Source organism: Vicugna pacos, chromosome 17, assembly GCF_048564905.1.
Source record: "Vicugna pacos chromosome 17, VicPac4, whole genome shotgun sequence".
NCBI classification, from domain to species: domain Eukaryota; kingdom Metazoa; phylum Chordata; class Mammalia; order Artiodactyla; family Camelidae; genus Vicugna; species Vicugna pacos.
In genome coordinates this window covers 16,041,315-16,063,742 of record NC_133003.1, presented here as the reverse complement: position 1 = coordinate 16,063,742, position 22,428 = coordinate 16,041,315, and the positions used below count along the sequence as shown (strand labels likewise).

Below are 22,428 nucleotides of genomic sequence, written 5' to 3'. Positions count from 1 at the left end.
ATTTTGGCCTAACTACATTCGCCAGAACCTCCCATGTTGAGTAGAAGTGGTGAGAGCAGGTGTCTGTCTGTCTTCTTGATCTCAGGGTGATACATTCAGTCTCTGACATATATTTTTTTAATCAGGTTGAGGAAGTTTCCTTCTGCTCTTCATTTGCTAAATTTTTGTTAGACATAAGTGTTGAATATTATTAAATACATTTTCTGTTGAGATGATCAGATGGTCTTTCTTTTTCAGTTGTCAGTATGGTGTATGGGTTGACTGTATTCCTCAAAAAAAAATGCGTTAAAGGCCTAACCCCTCAGTACCTCAGAATGTGACCTTATTTGGAAATAGAATCATTGGAGATACAATTAGTTAAGATGAAGTCATACTGGAATAGTGTGGGCTGCCTAATCCATTATGACTGGTGTCCTTATAAGAAGATGGCTGTATGAAGCCAGAGGCATAAGGGAGAATGTAATGTGAGGATGAAGACAGAGACTGGAGTTCTGCTACCATAAGCCAAGGGACACGTAGGGCTACAGGAAGCTGAAGGAGTCAAGGAAGGATTCACTCCTGGAGGCTTTCAAAGGAGTATGGCTCTGTCAGCACCTTAGTTTCAGACTTCTGGCTTGCACAACCGTGAGAAAATAAATTGTTGTTTTCACCCACCCAGTTTGTGGTCCTTTTTTATGATGTCAGCCCTTGGGAATTAATACATAAGATGTATTATATTGATTTTTTTCAACCAGGAAACTGACCTGCATTCTTAAGATCCACCCTATTTAGTCAGGATGAATTATCTTTATTGTTATCCTTTTAATATTTAGTGGGGTTTCAATTGCTGTGATTTTGTTTAGAATTTGTGCATCTATGTTCAGGAAGGATAGTTTTGTCATTTACTTTTTCAATACTGGTTTTGCCTGGTTTTGGTATCAGGATAATGTTGGCCTCAGAATGAGTTGGGAAGTATTGCCTCCTCTTTAGTTTTCTTTAAGGCTTTGTGTTGAGTTGGTGTTCATTTTTTAAAAATTTATTGAGAAATAATTTGCATCCTTAACCCCTTTAAAGTGTACAATTCAGTGCGGTTTAGTATAGTCTCAGAGTTGTGCAGCCATGATCATTATCTAATTCCAGAGCATCATCATCACCCCAGAAAGAAATTTCTCACTCAGTAAAAATCATTCCCATGCTTAGCACGTACAGCTCATTGGCAGACCGCATGCTTAGCCTGCATGAGGTCCTGGGTTCAGCCCCCAAAAAAAATTTACACTTAAAAAAAAAAGTCATTCTTCATTCCCTTCCCTCCAAATCCTTGTGAGTCACTAATTTAGTTTCTGTTTGTATAGCTTGGCCTATTCTGGATATTTCTTATATATGGAATTATATGACATGTAGCCTTTCTCTTAGCATGATGTTTTCCAAAGTTCATTCATGTTTGTAGCATGTATCAGTACCTCATTTTTTGTTTTGGCAAATAATATTCCATTGTATAGATACATATAGTGTATTTGTTTATCCATTTGTTAGTTGATGGACATTTGGGTTCTTTTCACTTTTTGGCTATTTTGAATAATGTTGCTGTGAACAATTGTGTAGAATTTTTTGTGTAAACATATGCTTTCTGTCTCTTTTGTATGTATCTAGGAGTGGAATTGCTGGGTCATGTGGTAAGTCTTCTGTTTAACCTGTTGAGGAAATACAGAGTATTTTCCAACTTTTCCTGTGCTTATTGACCATTTATATACCTTTTTGGGAGATATGTCCATTTCCTTTGCCCTTCAAAAAATCAGGTTATTTGTCATTTTATTACGGAGTTGTAAGAGTTTTTATATATTGTGTATGTACAAATCCCTCATTAGATATTAGATTCACAGAAGTTTTCCCTTGTTCTGTGGGTGGTCTTTTTTACTTTCTTCATGGTATGATTTACAGCACAAAATGTTTTAATTTTGGTGAAGTACAGTTTATCTACAGTTTATTTTTTCTTTTGTTGCTTGTGCTCCAAGAAACCATTGCCTAACCCAAGGTCACAAAGACGTAATGACTCTATGTTTTCTTCTAAAACTTTTGTATGGTTAGCTCTTATATTTAGATGTTTGATCTATTTTGAGATAATTTTTGCATATGGTGTGATGTATGGATCAATTTCATTATCTTGCGTGTGGATATCTGGTTGTCTCAGCACTATTTGTTGAAAAGACCATTTTCCCCCCATTAAATTGCCTTGGGACTCCTGTTGAAAACTGGTTTACCATAAGCAGAAGGGTTTCTTTATGGGCTCTAGATTCTATTCTGTTGGTCTTTTTTTTTAAAATTTATTTATTTATTTTAAATTGTAGTACAGTCAGTTACAATGTGTCAATGTCTGGTATACAACACACCATTGGTTTTTATGTGTAGCCAGTGCCAATACCACATTGGCTGAATTACTGTAGCTTTGCAGCAACATTTGAAATTGGGAATTGTGAGCCCTCTGTGTTCATTCTTTTTTAAGATTGTTTTGGTTATTCTTGGTCCCTTGAATTTCCATGTGAATTTTAGGATCAGCTTATCAATTTCTGTAAGAAAACAAACAAACAAACAAACAAACAAACAAACCAGCTCCAACCCTGAATGGTTTCAGTCTGTAGATCAGTTTGGGGTGTATTGCATCTTAATGATACTAACTTTCCTGATCTTTAAACATGAAATATTTTGCCATTTATGTACCTTCTTTAATTTTTTCAACAATGTTTCTTAATTCTCAGTGTATAAGTCATACTTCTCTTAACTTCGGTTCTAAGTATTTCTATTGTTTTTGATACTATTGTAAATGGAATTGTTTTCTTAATTTTCTTTTCAGATTCATCATTGCTAGTGTATAGAGGTATAATTGATTTTTGTATATTAATCTCATATTCTACCGCCTTGCTGAACTTGTTTATTCTAATAGCGCTGTAGTGGTTTCCCTAGAGCTTTCTGTATATAAGATTGTCATCTCTAAATGAAGTTTTACTTCCCAGATGATTTTTATTTCTTTTCCTTGCCTAATTGCCCTAGCTATAACTTCCAGTATAATGGTGAATAGAAATGGCAAAAATGGTCATCTGCCTTGTTCATGATCTTAGAAAGAATTCACTCTTTACTCATTAAGTATGATGTCAGCTGTAGATTTTCCCCAAATACCCTTTATCAATTGGAGAAAGTTCTCTTCTATTTACAATTTGTTGTTTTTTAATCACAAAAGGGTGTTTAGTTTTGTCAAATGCTTATTTTGTGTCTATTGAAAGGGTCATATAATTTTTGTCTTTTGTTCTATTAATGTTGCACATAACACTGATTTTTAGATGCTAAACCAGCCGTGGTGTATAATTCTTCTAATGTATCACTGAATTTGTTTTGCTAATTCTTTGTTGAAGATTTTTGCATCTACATTCATAAAGACTATTGGTTTATAGTTTTCTCTTCTTGGAATTTCTTTTTTTTTTCTTTTATTCTTTTTTTTTAAATTTCTTTATCTGGTTTTGCTATGAGGGTATGATCATAGAATGAGCTAGTATCATAGAATGAGTTTGGAAGTTTCCATTTTCTTTAGCTTTCTGAAAGAGTTTGTATGGAATTGGTATTATTTCTTCTTTGACTCTTCGATAGAATTCACCAGTAAAGCCATCTGAGCCTGTAGTTTTCTTTGTAGGAAGGTTTTTAACCATAACTTCATTTTCTCTGATGGATGATGTACTGTCCATGTTATCTATTTATTCTGAGTGAGCTTTGGCCTGCTGTCTTTTCTCTAGTACTTTGCCCTGTGAACTCTAGCTGCTTTGGTCTTCTGAGACTTTTTACTGTGTCTTTAACTTAAAATATCTGCTGGTATCACCTCGGTTGCCCTCCCTGTGCTTAGGCCAAGGGACCTCTCAAGCCTCTAACCTGGGACAAGAGTAGAGCTGACCGCAGCTGTTTTCCATCCCTGAGCATCACTGTCCAGCATTCCCTGATGTCTAGTGTCTTAAAAATCATTGTTTTATGTATATTTCTACTAGCTCATTTTTGCAGGCAGTTGGATATATCCTTATTCTGTTATTTCAGAGAAGATGGAAAGATTTTTGTACCATCACGATCTTTTTGGTGGTGGTGGGGCAGGGTGCAAAAAAATAAAACATAAACATTATCAAAGTTACAAGAATCCAAGAAATAAGCCATCCTTGAAATTATTACTTATGATAAACATCACCAGTCATTTGAACAATGAAGCAAAATGAACTCAAAAATGAAAAAACGTTAAAGATGGAAATGGAAACATGAATGCCTGTGCGCATTCGACTAACCACCCAAAATCTATGAAAACAGAGACAAAATTAAATATCTTACAATCATGGGAGAGTGGAAAGAGAAGCTGTTGGTGGAAAAGAAATTTTATGCAATTACTAGATGATAGAAAGCAGATGGGACTGAGTCAAAATATAGTGAAGAAATCTATTGCCCAGAACAGACACAGGAGAAAACTAACCAGAAGGTAGAAACAGATGTAGATGATCTATAAACTCTTGAGTGGAAAACTGATGGAGGCCTTGGGCACTTACCAGACTAATTGAAGATTAACACTGAGAATAGGCAGGCCAGTCAGGCCCCTTCCCTTAGTCATTTTGCTCTGCTTTATTCTGGTGTAATAAGTCAGGACCTCCACTGTAGAGAGGATAAACTATCTATCTGATGTGATTTCTAGAATGGAGTTATGGTCTGGAAGGAAGCATTGCAGAGTTTGAGGAAATCACAGAACGTGGACAGGGGAAGGAACTTGAAGAAGACACAGACATACACAAATGCAAAGGAAATGGAAGCCAGCTGCCTTTAATAATCTGCCTAATCTTTTGTTCATAAAATAGGAAGCCAAAAACTGTCAGACATTCAGAGAAGCATAAGAGCAAGAAGCAGAGAAGCCAAGGTGAATAAACAGCTGGGCACAGAAGAGACAAAGTTGATAGGAAGTGTTATGGGTTGAATTGTGTCCCCCCAACAAAAATGATGTGTTGAAGTCCTAACTCCCAGGACCGCAGAATGTTAACCTTATTTGGAAATAGTGGCTGTCCAGATGTGATTAGTTAAGATGAGGTCATACGCAAAGAGAGTGGTCTCCTGATCCAGCATGACTGGTGTCTTTATAAGAAGACAACCATGTGAAGTCAGTGAGACACAGGGTGAATGCCGTGCAATGATGGAAGTAGGCACTGGGATTATACAGCTGCAAAGGAATGCCAGTGATTTCTAGCAAGTCACCAGAAGCTAGGAAGAAGCAAGAGGAGATTCCATTATGGATTTCAGAAGGAGGAGGGCCCTGCTCTTTGATTTTGGACTTTAGCTGGTAGAACTGTGAGACAGTAAATTTATGTTGTTTATGTCACCCAGTTTGTGATACTTTGTCATGGCAGCCCTAAAAAACTAACATTGGGAATTAAAGGTAATTTAATAATTTGTACTGAAAACATAAATATTCAGGTAACCCATGGGAGGTTAAAAAAAAGAGAATCAGAAAAATAAGAAACAGAGGAAATAAACAGAATTCTGACAAATAATAAAATTGCACGTTAGACTTAAACTCTAGCATCTTAATATTTACCTTAAATGTAAATGATCTAAATGCACCAGTTAAAAGACAGAGATGGCTAGAATGAATAAAAAACAGGATCCAACAGTATATTGTCTACAAAAAGCCTATTTTAAATATAATTATATAAGCAGATTGAAAGTAAAAGGTTGAAAAGTATATACCATGCAAATATTACTTTTTTAAAAGCAGGAGTGGCTATCTTAATATCAGAGCCAATTGTCTGTGGAGAAAATTCAAAGGAATCCTCAAAACACTCTCAGAATTAGTAAGCAAGGTTACAGGGTACAAGACTGACAAAAAAATCAATTGCATTACTATGTACTAACATTGGACATGTGGAAACAGAAGTTAAAAGCACCATTTATAATTGCTCCAAAGAAAAATAAGTACTTAGAGATATAAATATAACAAAATATGTACAAGATCTGTATTCTAAATGTTATAAAATGCTGATGAAAGAAGTCAAAGAAGAGGTATGTAAGTGGAGAGGCATGGCATTCATGGATTTAGAAGACTCCATAGAGTAAAAATGTCAATTCTTCCCAATTTGATAGACAATTTTAAGGCAATTCCTGTTAAAATTCCAATAAGGTTTTGTTTTGTTTTTTTTTTTTTGTAAACAGGCAGGCTTATTTTAGAATTTTTATAGAGGAATAGATCTTGGAATGGCTAAAATAATTTGAAAAAGAAAAATAAAGTGGGAGGAAACACTCTACCTGGTGTAAGGCTTATTACATAGCTACAGTAATAAAGCAGTGTGTTATTGATGGAGGGATAGACACCTAGATCAATGGAACAGAATAAAGAACTCAGAAATAGGACTACACAAACATGCCCAGCTGATTTTTTTGAAAAAGGTGTAAAAGCAATTCAATTGAGGAACAAATTTTTGAGAATGATGCTGGAACAATTATACATTTAGTGGCTAAATAAATAAATAATAAATAAAGGAACCGCTACTTAAACCTCATACCTTATATAAAAATTAACCACCTAATTTAAATTATTTTACTATAAAGCTTAAAACTTTTAGGAAAAAGATAGGAGAAAATCTTCAGGATTAAGGGTGAGGCGGAGTTTTTAGACTTGACACCAAAAGCATAATCCCTAAGAAATAAAATTAAGTAAGTGGGACTTAATCAAAATTAAATTCTTCTCTCTATAAAAGACTCAGGGAAGGGGATGAAAAGACAAGCCACGGAAAGGGAGAAAACATTTGCAAAGCACGTATCTGAGAAAGAAGTTATATCCAGAATGTATAAAGAACTTTTAAATACCAACAATAAAGAAACAATCCAAGTACCAAAGGGCAAAAGACATGAACAGATGAAAAGATATTCACTGTCAGTTGCCATTATGGAAATGCAAATGAAAACCACAGTGAGCTGTCACCACCTGCCTATCAGAGTGGCCAAAACGGAAAATAGTAATAACACCATATGCTGGTGAAGATGCAGGCAAAGTGAATCTCTCATTCATAACTGCTAGAAATGTAAAATAGTAAAGTGGCAGAGCCATTCTGAAAAACAGCTTGCTGGTTTCTTAAAAAACTAAATACGAGTTTCCCATACAAACCAGTAATGCACTCTCGGACATTTATCTCAGGGAATTGAAAGCTTGTGTTCGCACAAAAGCTTATATAAGTGTTCTCCTAGTAGGTTTACTTGCAATAGCTTCAAATTGGAAACAACTCGAATTTTCTTTAACAAACGACTAAACTTTGTCACATCTATATCATAGGATACCGCTCAGTAATAAAAAGTGAACTATTGGTAATCACAAAAACTTAGGTGGGTCTCAAATAAATTATGAAGAAAGACATACATACTGTGTACTTTTTATGTAACTTACTTGAAATGAGATAATGGTGAACAGGTTAGAGGCTGCCAGGGATAATGGATGGAGGAAGGAGAGGGTTGGCTTTTGCTATCAAAGGAATCTTTATGATGGACTGTTCTGTATCTTGAAGTGGTGGGTGTCACTAAATCTACTCATGTGATAGAATTGCATAGAACTAAATACACATGTATGTACATTCGCACACACATAAATACATGTAAAAGCAATAAAATCTGAGTAAGATCAGTGGATTATATCAATGTTAATTTCCTGGTTGTGATACTGTACTGTAGTCATGCAGGATGTTTCCATTGGGGAGGTTGGGTGAAGTTTGCATGGGATCTCTCTGTATTGTTTCCTACAACTACATAAGAACCTGTAAATGTATCAAAATAAGATGTATTCACATGCAAAAGAATGAAGTTGGACAGCTTCTCACATGATATACAAAAATTAATGCAAAATGGATCAAGACCTAAATGTAAAAGTTACAACTATAATGTTCTTAAAAGAAAAAGTAGATGTAAGAGCTAAAACTATAATAATTCTTAGAAGAAGCATGATCTCAGGACCTTGAAAGAGACATTTGTTTCTTAGGTATGACACCGAAATCACAAGCAATAAGGTAAACAGATCAATGGACTTCATGAAAATACAAAATATTTTGTGCTTCAAAAGACAGTATCAAGAAATTGAAAACACTACTTGCAGAACAGGAAAACATTTCTGAAAATCATATGTCTGCTAAAGGAATTGTATTTAAAATATATAATGAACACTTAGACTCAATTATAAAAAGGTGACCCATTTTAAAAATGGGCAAAGGATTAGAACAAACGTTTCTGCAAAGAACATATACAAGTGATCAAAATAAGCATATGAGAAGATTTTCAACATTAGCCATCAGGGAAATACAGATGAAAAACCACACCCACTAGGATGGCTGTAATTGAAAAGACAGATAATAAGAAGTATTGGTGAGGGTGTCAGAAGCTAGAACCCTCATACATTGCTGATGCTAATGGCAGCTTTGGAAAGCAGTCTGGCACTTCCTCAAAAAGTTAAACATGAAGTTATCATATGACTGAGCAACTCCACTTCTGAGTATATACCCAAGAGAAGCAAAAACATGTCTGCACGAAAACTTACACACAAATGTTCATAGCAGTGTCGTTCACACTATCCAAAAAGTGAAGGCAACTCAGATGTTCACTGAGTGATAAACAGATAAACGTAATATGGCATATCTATACAATGAAATGCTATAGGTAATAAAAGAAATGAAATACTGACCCATGCTAGAGCATGAATGAATCTTGAAAACATGCTATATGAAAAGAGCTAGTGACAAAGGATCGTATTTTATATGTGCACAGTAGGCAAATCCAGAGAGGCAGAAAGCAGGTTAGCACTGGGCAGGGCTGGGGGTGGGAAGGAGGAGATGATGTCAAGGTCACTGTTAAAGTATACTAGGTTTTTTTCCGGTAATGAAAAAATTCTAAAACTGATTGTGGTGGTGGTTGCACAAACCTGAATATACTAAAATCCATTGAATGACAGGTACATGTTAAATGACTGAATTGTATGGCATAGGAATTATATCTCGATAAAACTGTTAGAAATAAAATAAAACTTAAAAAAATTAAAAGGTTAAAGTGCTTATGGTACAATTGTTATTTCATAATAGACCTTTTCATCTGTATAGAAACAGTGCTTTCTCTCCCACCTGTTAAGTCATTGATGACTGGATACAGACCAGTTCAAATCGCTCCTTAATATCTCCTGGGAAGTGGATTTTCCTAAACAAGCCAGTAGTAAACAAGAATGTAAGAGTTGTGCCTCGGAGAAATCAAACTGTTTCTGTACCCAGAGACACACACACCTCTGTATGAATATATGTGTATATTAAATTTATGTATAAAATATACATTGATCCTTTACTTGGCATAGTCATTCATCACTGGGTTAAAAAAAAGCCTGTGGGACTTAATTCCGACTTTGTACTATTAGCCTTGTGTGAGTTAACTATATTCATTTTGAAAAAGATCCATTCCAAAAAATATTCAGCTAATTAAACTTTGTACTCAAAATGACATGCTCCCCATTAAGCCAGGTTTTACTGTAGTTCTTGAGAAATAACAGCATCGTCTTCCGTTAAGGAGTCCTGTTTGTTAATTTCCAGCTTCCTAACGAGGATCCTGAAGTTTTTGAAGTTTCATCTAAGTGTCTGTCAATACTGGTTCAACTGTATGGAGGGGAAAACCCAGACACCCTGTCTCCTGAAAATGCAGAGAACTTTGCTGATTTACTGACATCCAAAGAGGACCCGAAGGAGCAGAAACTTCTGTTGAGGATTCTCAGAAGAGTGGTGAGTCCATGCAGAAGCTGGGGCTTGGCGGGCAGCTTCAGTGGCAACCAATAGACAGGGAGCAGTTGTTTCTTCAGCCTAGTTTCAGTAGAAGAGCTCCCACTTACCTTCCCCAACAGCCATCTATTGTTACCGTTTATCACATTCTGCCTGTGCATCTGTATGCATATATACATGTATTTTCTTTGAACTGTAAGAGAGTAGGATAAACGCGTGTTTCTTTACCCTTTAATGTGTGAGTATTTCCTAACGAAACGGATGTTTTCTTACTTAACTACAGTTACCAAAATCAGGAAATTTAACATTGATACAGATCTTTTACTAATCTGCCATCTGTACTTCAATTCTGTCAGCTGTCCCAGTCATGTCCTAGCTTGTTTTCCGGTGTAGAATCCAGTCTAGGATTGTGTATTTTAGTAGACGTGTGTCTTCAATCTGAAATAGTTCTCCAGCCTTTCTTTGTCTTTCATGACATTTCTGAAGCATGGACCAGATGTTTTGGAGACTCTCCTTCAATTTAGGTCTGTCTGATGTTTTCTGATGATTAGAGTCACATAAACCCCAGAAGAAATATGGTGTCATTTTCAATTCATCATATCCAGAGGCTCATGATGTGTGTGCCCCTTACTGGTGATGTTAATTTTGATTGCTTCATTAAATCAATGTGTGGTTATTAATTTTTTTATTTTGTGATAGTTCCAAAATGGAGATTTTCTAACCCCCAACATTTTTAACTCTCAGTATTGTGCTGTAGGGGAAGTTTTCCCTTTTGCCCCATTTATTTTATTTTTTAAAATATGTATAGCTGATGTTTATTTGAAAGTACTTTCGAAAACTGACTTTTCTTGTTACAATAGACCTTGTTCTGCTGGTTTGGAAGGCCGTTCTTGACAGTAGCTGTTGTTGAAGTTGATACAGGGAGTAGGGGTCCCGTTAGTCTGTGTCGTGTTCGGGCTAGTCAGTCTACGTTCAGTTCTAGATCCAATTATCTTCAGGGGTCCTTTGGCAGCAGACACTGTGGGTGCTCTGGAGAGTCATATTCAAGACAATTTGGGGGCTAATTTGATAAGTAGACAGCGGCAGCATGTGACCCAGGCAGGTTATGGGTGATGGAACTAGAAGAGAGATAGGGGGTTACCTTCCTTGCTGCTACATTACACTTCAGCACAGCCTGGTCTCCCCACCCCAACAATGCTTACTGTCCCAGTGGAGTCATTACCTGAGTAACAAGATGATGACACAGGCTTGGTGCGTCTCCTGAAATGTAGGATAAGTACTTCTGGGGACAGAAGATCTTGGAGATGGTACTTCAGCCCAGCACCATAGGACATAGTAAGGTAAGTATTTCCCTTTTAATTTTATGTTAATCTTTCTGATGATTTAAGGTTGAAAGTCTCTGTTTGAACTGCTGCAGCTTTAATTCCTCTTGAATCCTTCACAATCTCCCTTTGTAATGGAGAATAAGCCTCTCAGATGACCAGCTTTTTCAGTAGAAACAAGTTATTTCTTGTAAAAAAAATAATTTTATTCAATTTAAAAAGATGAGTTAGTGTGAAGACAAGTACTAGGAAATATAGTAACATGAGTGATATGTAGACGTGGAAAAATTGTGTATCTGGTACAGAATGACAAAGGCTTGGAGAGTATTGGCCTAATATCTGACACGATTAATTTTATAGATAGCCACCATCTCTTATTTGAACATCTTAGGACCAGATTTGTTTTGGAATTTGTAAGTTTCAGATCTTTTTGGTGTGATACTTTTACTATGTATGATATGACCTATATTGAAGTTACTGGAGCGATACCGTCATCAAGTGTGGTAATATTTCTGCCGCAAAATACATGAACATTCACACCAAATGGGTAAATAAAAATTATACGTGACCCCACGTGGGCTAGGTCAGATTTTGCCACCAAATAGATTTTTAAATGAAACTTATGAAAAAAGTTTGAATTTTTCAGAGCTTTGTGATTTCAGAATTGCAGATGAGAGATTATGGACCTGTCTTTGAAATAAGTCATGTCATTTTATAAAACCAGGTTAATTTAACTGTGTAGAAAACAGACCCCAGCTTGGTCAAAGTAAGCAGACTACATCATCTTTTCATTAATTTTACTGTCTGATATGATTTCCTTGTAGTTTCTGGTCTGCCATGTATAGGGTCAGGTAGGTTTTGTTTGTGGAAGAGAAGTTCAATCCAAGTGACTTCTGTCACTGTGTGTGAAAACAGAGGTAGCTTCTGGTGGTGTTTATCTTTTTTTTTTAATTGTAGCAAAATAAATATAACATAAAATTTACCATCTGTCTGTGATAAGTGCTTTATATCTTCTGAAAACTTCCTAAATTACCCATGGATCAGTCACTGTTGTGTTCAAGTTATATACAACACACAAGCAGGGATTTTGGGGCCCAGTCAACTCAGCTGAGCCTTGAACTTGCCTGTCCTGAAGTTCAGTTCTGCTTAAACTTAGTACTGAATCCAATATGTTTGCAGAGAAATAGCAACAGATGACCCGAAGAGTTGTATGACACTGGCACCCACTCCCAGACTGATGTAGGCTTTCCTCTTCCCTTTCTCACTGCTTTGGGTCCTTACCTCCGTGGCAGCCATTGTTTCGTAACTATCAGCTTACTATCTGTTCTCAATCTTCACATCACCTTTGTTCAACATAGTGATGTGATCTTGCTCATTGTTTTGTCTTCAGGGTGTTACGGTGTCTGGCCCATAAAAGGTAGTCAGCAGATGATGTTTCTAACTGTGTTAAGCACTTGTAGTACGTTATCTCATGTAATCTTCATAGTAGCCTTAGAGGTCAGCTCCAGTGATTATTCCCATTTTACAGGTTAAAAACAAAGGCTCAAAGAGCTTCTGTAACATTCTCAAGGCCACTAACTAGGAAACGGCAGAGCTGGAATCAGCTGAGTTGGACTGACCCTCGCTCATGCCCTTTCCAAGTAGCTGGCCGCCTTGCTCCTGCTCTGCCCAGCATTGATCTTGAATCTGAAGGCATTCACGGAGCTGAATTTGACCAAATTTCAGTCTAGAAGGCACCTGAGAGATTAATTCTTTCATTCATGGAAAAATAAGAGTTACTACTGTGTGCATGCACTGCGTTGGAGATGCTCAGACAACAAAATGTGATCTCTCTGCTCCCTGCTTTCAAGTAACCAGAGCAAGAAACAAGCACAAGCTTCATTACAAAGCAGAATGCAATTAGTGCTACAGTAAAGGAGCCAGCAAATTTACAAAGAAACATTCCCTTTGGGGAGGAAGTTGAGCAGGACGTGATGTTTGAGCTGAGGGTAGGAGGATGGGTTGGTTGTCCACCTGTGCAACAGGAGGAAGCACGTTGTGAGAAAAGGCACCAAAACCCACAGGGCTGGACTGAGAGACCTAAGAAATGGACCAGGAAAGCCCAGAGGGACTAAACATGGGTCTTAATAGTATTCGAAGTTTGGACACTATGGTTAGAATCAGGAAGTTCTGATCTCTGAAATCAAAGGACAGTAGCAGCATCTCAGTTGAATTCAAATTGTGTTTCCTGTGAAATAAAGCTTTATCATAGTACCCGACGTGTAACTGGTTTCTAATAAGTATCCTCTGGGCTGAGTGAGAAATGTCTGTAAGATCTCTACATTTGTTGTTGGCAGTTGTTCATTTTGGCTCTTCAGTGTCTCTTATGAGCTCACTTTAGTGCTTTGCGGATGCACAGGTCAGAATGAGAGGGACCTTAAAAGGCATTTAGTTAGTGCACAGTCTGATGCCTCAGTCTCCTCCATGCTGTCCCTACCAGGTTTCTGAGGGTGGATGAGATGGGACAGGCAGGTGCAGGAGGGTAGGAACCAGAGGGATGGATAGAAAGTGGGCAAAGATTTCCAGCAATTGGAAGGGGGCTGGCTTCTCAGGTTCTCGGTGGCTGGAGAAACCAGATTTAATGGAGAGGGAGGGAACAGTCTAGATTTATTACTTGACATCAAGTAATTGGATTAAGGAGTTCTACTAAGCAGCCTTCTGATTGTAAGAAGTTTTGGGGGGGGGGGCGGGGGGGCACAGAAAATTTAGTTTGAGACTCAGTTTGACTGTAAGAAGGAGGGAAGACAAGCTCCTTAAGGGCCTACCTCAAAGGATATTTATTAAGTGCACACTGTCTCCAGGAGCACTTTTTTTTTTTTAAGGATTCTTTATTTTGTTTTTTATTGAGGAGGAAGGTAGTTAGGTTTGTTTATTTGTTTGTTTAGTGGAGGTACTGGGGATTGAACCCAGAACCTCTTGCATGCTAGGCATGCACTCTACCATTGAGCTATACCTTCCCCCTTTTTTTCTTAATTGAAGTAAAACTGACATATAACGTTACACTAGCTTTAGGTGTACAAGATGATGATTTGATATTTGTATATATTGCAGAATGATCACCATGAGAAGTCTAGTTAACATTTATCACCATATGTAGTTAGACCTTTTTTTATGATGAAGTGAGTTTAAGATTTACTTTCTTAGCAACTTTCAAGTAGGCAGTATGGTAGTAGTATTAGAATCTGTAGATGCTTTTGGATCACTTCGCAAAAGAAGAGGATTCTACTCTGTGAGACCATCTCTTTTTAAGCCCTGATTGAGGAGTGCCTGCCCTCTTTCCCCAAAGCTCAGCAAGCCTGGATGATTTCAGCAAGGGCGACCCTAAAATACACTTGGCCCCACAGTTTATCAGGCCAGATAGTGAGCGTGTCAGTGATGGGTTAATCATGGTTATTAGAGAGCCAACTTGGAAATACTGTGGCAGCGCCGTCCCTCTGAGTTACCCAAAATGCCCTTTCTTGAAATACCTGTTTAAATTCCCAATCTTGTGGCAGTAACTTTCTAAGAGCACAATTTTCAACTAATAGATGAAAGAAATAAGATGTTTAATTCGTGATAATGGAGGTGGGCTATGTTCTCCCTCTTGAGTGTTCTTCCTTATTTAGCCTGTATTTAGAACATTGAGACAATGTTGGAGAAACCTAAGAACTTAATTGTCTACTGTAATTTACCAGAAAGTTTGGTGGTTTTATGATAATACTTTGTACTCTAGCTTTAAAAATGTGATGGAAAGCCTTCAAATTGCTTCCAAGTTTACCTGTAATGATTGGAGATGAGCTAGTTGTCTCTTAATTAAAGCTTGCTTACTCCAGTACTCAAAATACTGACTACACACCAACCACCATAAACTTGTTCTGTAAAACTGGCTTAAACATATACTATTGACGACTCTGTGAAAGCAGAGGATGGTCCTTGGGAGGGAGATGAAAACATCTTTTCACGTGCCCGCCCACCCATCCACCTGATGCAGCAGCGGTGGCTGGAGTGGGACTTCGGATGCTCTCAGAAGATGATTAGTATTAAAGATATTGCACATGTACATCCCTTGGGGGCACTTCACCCATGGCTTTTAGAAAATCTTGCCATGCTCACCATCATTTTCCTTCCAAATTCTCCCCTGCACCTTTCCATCTCACCCTGAGAACAGAGATGTTCTGTTGCTGAAAATCAGTGTCACAGCATTTCATCACATAGAGTTGTCAAAACTCTGAAGAGACTAGATGAGAAAACTAGGAATTCTCCAGCCATTCTTCTATTTTAGGAGCAGGGTGAATTGTATATTTAGAACCCAGAAGCGACCTAATTTCTATTAGAAAAGTAAAGATCTATTTCTTGAGGTATAATAAAAAGACAAAATGATAACCTCTCTCCCTCTGAGCTTATATTCCTCATGGTAAGACCTTATTTTCTTGACGTTTTCTGAAAGGAAAAAAAGCGGGGGGATTGTTATGAAACCAGTGAAAATTTTTACAGAAACACTGTGTACCCAAAGGAGTAAAAAGTAAGTGTAATCAATTTTTGTGAAGTCTCGTCCCTTAGAATGTTTTCCTGGGACTCTGAGAGGATTCTCTTAGGAACTTCCAGGAAGAATCTCTCTCTGAATCCACGCACACTGCATCACTTGTTGTTAAACAGGGTAAACACCTCCGCCACTGATGGCTATAGGATTCCGCAGTTAATTGAGAACTCTGAATGATTTAGTTGTCTCTTTCCAACAAAGAAAAGAAATACCTTACCTAAAAATATTTTTACTTAGTTCCCTGATGAAACATTCCTGAGATTTTGAGGAAGACAAAATCAGGAGGCTTGTGGCCAGTGGAAGAGTCATTTACAGGTAAAATAGTTAACAGCTAGACTAGCTGTAAAAGACTAGTTACAGCTAGTCTCAAGACAGAAACTTCTGTGTTTCTCAGTGAAACAGCACCCGCCTCCAAGAGCCTGAGGAAGTATGTGGATCTTCTCCATAGGTTTCCTGAGGATCTGAAAGTAACAGAAAGCGTCTTTAAAATCCACCTTGAACTTGTCTCATGCTCCCTCGCATTTCCTGTGTAAATATGCTCCTCCCACCCCCTGCTCCTTCCTACACAGAGGCTCCTCACGACCAGGCTGGGCACCTTCTGTCCTCTTTCTCAGTCTTGTGTCTGTGGCCCTTTAATGTGACGTGTAATTTCCCTTCTATTTTGATTTCTTATCTGAAGAGATTCAGCTCCCTACCCGCCCCCTGAAATTCTTCTGCCAAATAAAATTCGTTCTCTGTCAAGCCCTCTCCTCTTTCAAGTTCGTGTTGGCATGGATGATATTTTTACCCACCTTTTTATTATGACAAGTTCCTAAACCACAGAAAAGTTGAAAGAGTAGTATGATGAACACCTGTGTAGTCAAGAATTATTATCAAAAGTGTTGTTTTACTGTATTTTTTTCATGTCTCCATATGTCTTTATTCACACAGAGTTGTCACCTCAATATTTTTTATTTCTATATGAGTATGTCTTTTAAACACATGAAGGCAAAGGCATCATGACACTTGGCCCTTATTAAATTTGAGTGTGCAAGAGTTTAGTTTTTAAAAAATACTACAGTGACAGTATACACCCAAGAAAATTGAGAACAATTTCATAATATTATTAATAACCAACACATGTTTAATTTTCCTAGTTGTCAGAAAATGACTTCATAGCTTAAAAAAAAAAACATTCCAGTCAAGGCTCACATACTGAATTTAATTGTTGTTTTCTTGGTCTCCTTTCATCTAGAAGAGTCTTCCTGCTTTATTTTCCCCTTTGAAATTGACTTTGTGAAGAGCCTGAGTCAGTTCTCTGCTAGAATGTACAACATGCTGAACTATTATGAATGTTTCCTCATGACATTTTTGGTCACAGTATCTCATGAGTAATGACCCCTCACATTGTGTCCCATTAGGAGGCATGTGATGCCAGGCTGCCCCACTTTGAGTTACGTTTGATTGTTTGTTGAAGGGGGTATCTGCTGCATCTCTCCATCCTGTGGATACATGTTTCCCTTTGCAATTATGAAGTAATCCTTACAGAGATGCTACTGGCACTGTGTAAATATCTGTATTCTCCACACGTTTTAAAGCAAAGGGTAAAAACTATAAAAAATGGAATACTATTCATGGAACAAAACAAATAGTTAATTTTTAAGCATTAACCTTTAAAGTATGGAAAGGACTAATCTGCTACCCTTGGTAATAGATACCTTCTTCCAAAAGAGAGAAGACCTACTGCTTTCTTGCAGGGTGTTAATTTGTTGAGAATCTTCCCGATTGTAAATTATAAATAAAAAGCTGAGAGTCCCTGGAATCTTGTTTTGTGTTCTAAATCCCCCTCACAACCAAGGAGGGGAAGAGGCTATGAAGGATCATTTATTTATTCAAACCTTGAGTTTTCCCATTTATAGGGACTTGTTACCTGGTTCAGCTGGTAGTGACTGTGAGTCACTGTGGCGTTTTCCTGACTCTTAGTGATCCTTCTGACCGTCATCGACCCCACTGTGCGCCTGTTGCTGTGCAGAATGCTCTAGGTTCTCTCGGTAAAGTGGGATTTCTTTAATGATGTGCTTTTAACAAGATGATTCTTAATGAGCATTCAAAGCATGTTAAGAATTAGGATGAACATGTTTCAGAGCTACATCCTTATAGATATGGACAGCAATGAAAATTGTTCTAAAGTCCCCTTCCTTATGAAGACCTGCATTAAATGTTTCTAATTTTTGTTTCTCAAGTACTATTTTAAGTACAATTTTCCTTTGTATAATCTGTAACAATTTTAATAAGTCTATTTTGTCTACTGAAAAAAGTAATAGTTAAATGTCTACATTATATTCATAGGAATATCTTTCTTCAAAAAGAATTGTTTTCAAGTCGTTATGCTGTATATAACAAAGAACCAGAGTTGGGTTTTGGGGTTTTCATTTTTTAAATAATCATAGAAAAAGCTGAAGATAAATATTTAAAATATCAACTGAAATCTTTCTTATCTGAGAGAGTATTTTAAATTCTGCTGTTAGAAAAGTTGAATTTAAAAGTATATTGTGGCCTTTTGTTGTTGTGTATAAGCTAGTGTTTTGAAATTGACCAATAGAAATACTTGACTGAGTTTAAGTATGTGATTTTGCAACACAGGAGTTCCTTTTTGTTCTGGAATAAGTAATACTGGCAAACTAACCGCTGAATGTAAATTCAGTTAAACTGGCCACATGATAGTTGTGGTAAATAATGACAGAATGTTTGGTTGGGACTTGATTTCAGGAAATGAAATTGAAATTTATTAAAAATGAATCGATTTTGTGTTTTAACAACCTTGTGGAGGCATTCTTATAATGAATTACTTAGCATTTTGCAACAGTATACAGGAAAAGTCTTCACTCAGACAGAGTGACCACTCACCCAACAGGTAGTCATGAAGTGCCCGCTCTGGGTTAGGCAGTGTTCTTGGTCCTGGGGATTCACTGTGAACAACACAGACTAAAATCCCTGCTCTGCTGGAGCTTAGCAGAGAGTGAGATGACTGCATTTAAATTTATATTTTAGATAGTAAAAGCACTAAGAACAAAAATGTAGAAGGAAAGAAAGCTAGGAAGTCCAGTGGGACATCTGCAACTGTAATTAATGTGGCCAGGGAAGGTCTCACGGAGATGATCTGAGTAAAGACCTCCAGGAAGCCATGGGGGTCTTTGGAGCAGGGCACACTGGACAGGAGACAGCAATTGCTAAGTCTGCAAGACAGGTGCCTGCCCCATTTGTGGTCAGAAGCGCGGAGAAAGCAGTGTGTCCAAAGTGAAAAGAGCAAGAAATACAATGTGAAGGAGATAGTGGGGAGGGGTCTGGTGGAGGGAGGAAGTCATTAAGGCTTAAAGTGCTTATAAATGTTAACCTTTATCCTGAGCAAGATGGGAGCTGTCGGAGGGTTTTGAGCAGAGGAGTGAGATGATCTGGTTGCCACCTTGAGAGTAGTCACTGAGGAGGGTGAGGGATAAGAGGTGTCAGTGGGTTACTGCAGTTCAGGGAACTCCTGATCATGGCTTGGTGCGATCATATTTTGTGTAAGTCTTGAAAGCAGAACCAATAGAATTTGCCAGCAGATTGGATATGGGCTGTGAGGCCAAGAGAATAGTCAAAGATGAATCCAATTTTGGCCTCACCCAAAACCTAGATGGCCAAAATTCAGGAGGAGCTGGTCTGGCGGGAGAGGGAAGTAAGTGAGGGTGCAGCTTGGGACATGCTATGGTTGAGATGCCTGTCAGACATCAGAGTAGGAATGTCCAGTTGGCTATTGGATCTCCAGATCTGGAATTCCACGTGAGAGAAGACTGTACTAGAGAGAGGAATGGTGAGAGGTGGTGGTCAAACACAATCTGCTTGGATGTGGATTCTGGAGGGCGACCAGTTTAGTGGTAATGACCAGGTCTAGGGTGAAACCATAGGAGTGATTGAGGTGTGGAGGAAGACAAGGTCATTGGAGGGAAAGCCGGAGACCTGAGTGGTGCTAGAAGGATCCTCACGACGGACATCAGTATCACCAGCACTGTGACAAGAGTGATGTTGGGGATGAGGACAGTGAGCTGGAGACCAAATGATCCACAGAGAGCTGCAGCAGGGAAGAGTAGCAGGCAGTGTTCTATGGTGACATTAGATTTAGAGCTTGGGGGCTATGGCAGAGGGATGGAGAGTGTTCAGGAAGCAGCAGTGAGAACCACAGAGCCTCCTTCAGGTCCAGTGGTTCAAGGGTATGAGACACCTACAAGGGACGTGGTGTCATCAGGGAAAAGCACAGTGTTTCCATTAGAGTGGGAAAGTGAAGGCAGCATCCTGAGAAGAGATTTTGCTGGTGACCATCCAAAGGGCATAGTGGACAGAGTTCAAGAGGAGGGGTGAACAAGGAACCTGAAAACGGCTGTAAAGAGTGAGAGTCCAGGGGACGAGGTGTGACATGGGAGGCCTGGGCTCTGCATAGTGACCACTGTAAACTAGGCTGAAGTGGGTATTGAGATCGGTCCCACCTTAGACTAGGCAGGCAGGATGGGTGAGGCTGTGAGTAAGAGGCAGGGACCTTGCCGGCTGGCACCTGCAGAGTTGTGGGACTTCTCCTGACTCCAGCCAAGACAGAGGTGACCCTCTGAGAGTCAGCAGAGGTCTTACTCTGAGTGTGCAGATGCCACCTGAACCCTGCCGGGGCAGCTTGTAGCTGGGCCCCTTCGCTCCATCACATTGGGCTCCACCAGCAATTCTAGACTTTTTTGTGTGTTATCTTTCACATGATCAAAGTTACATGATGACACATTATAACAGCCTTCATATTTAACCTTCTCGGCACCCTTATAAAATAGGGTCAGTCTTTTTGCAAAACTGTGTAAGGTCTGCATTAATTTTTCCATTGCTAGTCAAATTAATACCTCCCTGTGTAGTGCCTGGCCTATGTTCAGACTTGAAGAGATTTTTCCTTCTTTGGACCATCCAGGCTTGTTTGTCTGTCAGACTTCCCCTCATCAGAGGCTTTGGGTGTAATTCTTCCACCATCACTGACAGTGATTTCATGAAATTCTGTATCTTTTGTAAGATTTGTGTTTTCACTTTGCAATTGTTAATCACAGATATGCTCACTAAGGAAGAATATTGTGCCTGGGCTTGGATGAGTGCGCACACACGTGTGTGTACAAGAGAGAACCACCCATCAGTTTATCAGTAAACTCTTCCAAGCCCCAAGGACGTGTGCTTCCGAAGTCAGAGTTCCTGGGGGCTTGGGTATTGAAAACAAAATTTTAGGGAGTAGAACCCTCTACCACTCCGTAACCACTCTTCTGGCTTAGCACATCTGATGATCCCACATGCATGCATAGTTTCTGCTTAAGAATTTACTTTTAAAATTAACTGTCACAATAAATGACCCTACTGATCTATGTCAGTAGACATTGGCTTTGATCTTTTAATGTTTTGATTTGTAAGGTGAATGAGTAAGGCTGAGCAAGCCACACGATCCGTTTCCACTGTTCATCCTTAGAACATCAGGAGATGGATGAGGAGGTTAGGTGGCCCACATGTGCATTACAGAGAGAGCAACTCTCATTAGTATCTTAGGAAGTTGAGCCCAAAATCCTAGACCAGCATCCCAGTGATAGACATGAGATAGTTACTAAGACCTATTACAACTGTCTGTTTCAGGGATTAGCTTTTTGCAGCACCATTACTAAAAGAAACGTATTGAAAGTGTTCCTGAGAATTATTTCCTGTAGCATCTTGCTTTTGATTTCAGTTGAAAACATGCTGCTGTCATGACCCTCCTTGAAGCAAATAGTGGGTTGGACTCTCATTTCCAGTTATCCCGGCTTCCCTTCCCAATTTATACAAAGAACATGTTTATCCTTTCTTCAAAGAAATTCACAAAGTTCTACACAGTATGCTTTTTTCAGGATATTAAATACTTTTATTTACTATAAACTGGTAATACATGCTTTCTTTCTGTGAACCCCCAACAAGCATTGTGGATTTCATTCACTGGGTCTCCAAAATATTTGGCTCTCAGTACCACGAAAGTTTTCATGCCACTTGCTTTTTTTTTAATTCCTTCATTATTATGTCAAGAAACAAAGTTTGTTTATAAACTCCACATGGACCTTTTGTGTAATGGTTATGAGAAGGTTTTAATGAAATTTAAGAGTGTCTCTAGAGATCACAGATACGGGGGGCCTTTGACATTGCAGCGTTGCTTAGCAACCTGGAAATCATTACATTTCCAGGCTCTGTAATAACGTGATATACTTTTCTTCGCCAGTCCCTGATGGAAATGCAATGGAAATAATCCCTTTCTAAAGGTTGCACTCCACGAGTGGGCAACAAAATAGATTTTTTTTTCTCTTTTTCATGGTCTGGGCAGAGTTTTGATTCAGTTCATAGATACTGTTTTCTGAATGTTGCGTGTGACAGAATGAAATATATTCTAAGATGATATTCTTAAAAGGAAGGCATACTGTTTTGAAATAATGATGGTAAATACCATAGAAATTGTTAACGTACATCACTGTATTTTCACTATGTTGAAAAGAGGATTACATTTATTAGTTGACCACCAGTTAGTGCAAGAATGTCTGCTTACTCTTAGTTAATTTATTCTATCCAAGTATTTGCAGGTATTAGACAGGTTTTAAGAGTACAGTAAAACCATATACTTTAGAGTAACAGGAGCAAAGCCAGTCTGCATTAGTGAAAAGTTTGACTTACTGACTCTTTTTGAAAGATATTTTTGAGAGTTTTCTAAAGCAGTATTTTTATTATAAAAGTA

The 22,428-nt window shown here is 38.2% G+C and overlaps 1 protein-coding gene across 3 annotated transcripts in view; it reads left to right on the top strand.

Moving 5' to 3' along the window:
- ULK4 (unc-51 like kinase 4) overlaps nucleotides 1-22,428 on the top strand; it is a 427,885-nt gene that overhangs the window by 306,607 nt on the left and 98,850 nt on the right. For all 3 annotated transcript variants that reach the window (XR_012060581.1, XM_072941052.1, XM_072941053.1), the window contains exon 35: nucleotides 9,591-9,776. Coding sequence is in view for 2 of the 3 variants with exons in the window: in XM_072941052.1 (XP_072797153.1) it covers nucleotides 9,591-9,776 (186 nt within the window). In the remaining variant the exon portion in view is untranslated. The remainder of the gene's footprint in view (nucleotides 1-9,590; nucleotides 9,777-22,428) is intronic.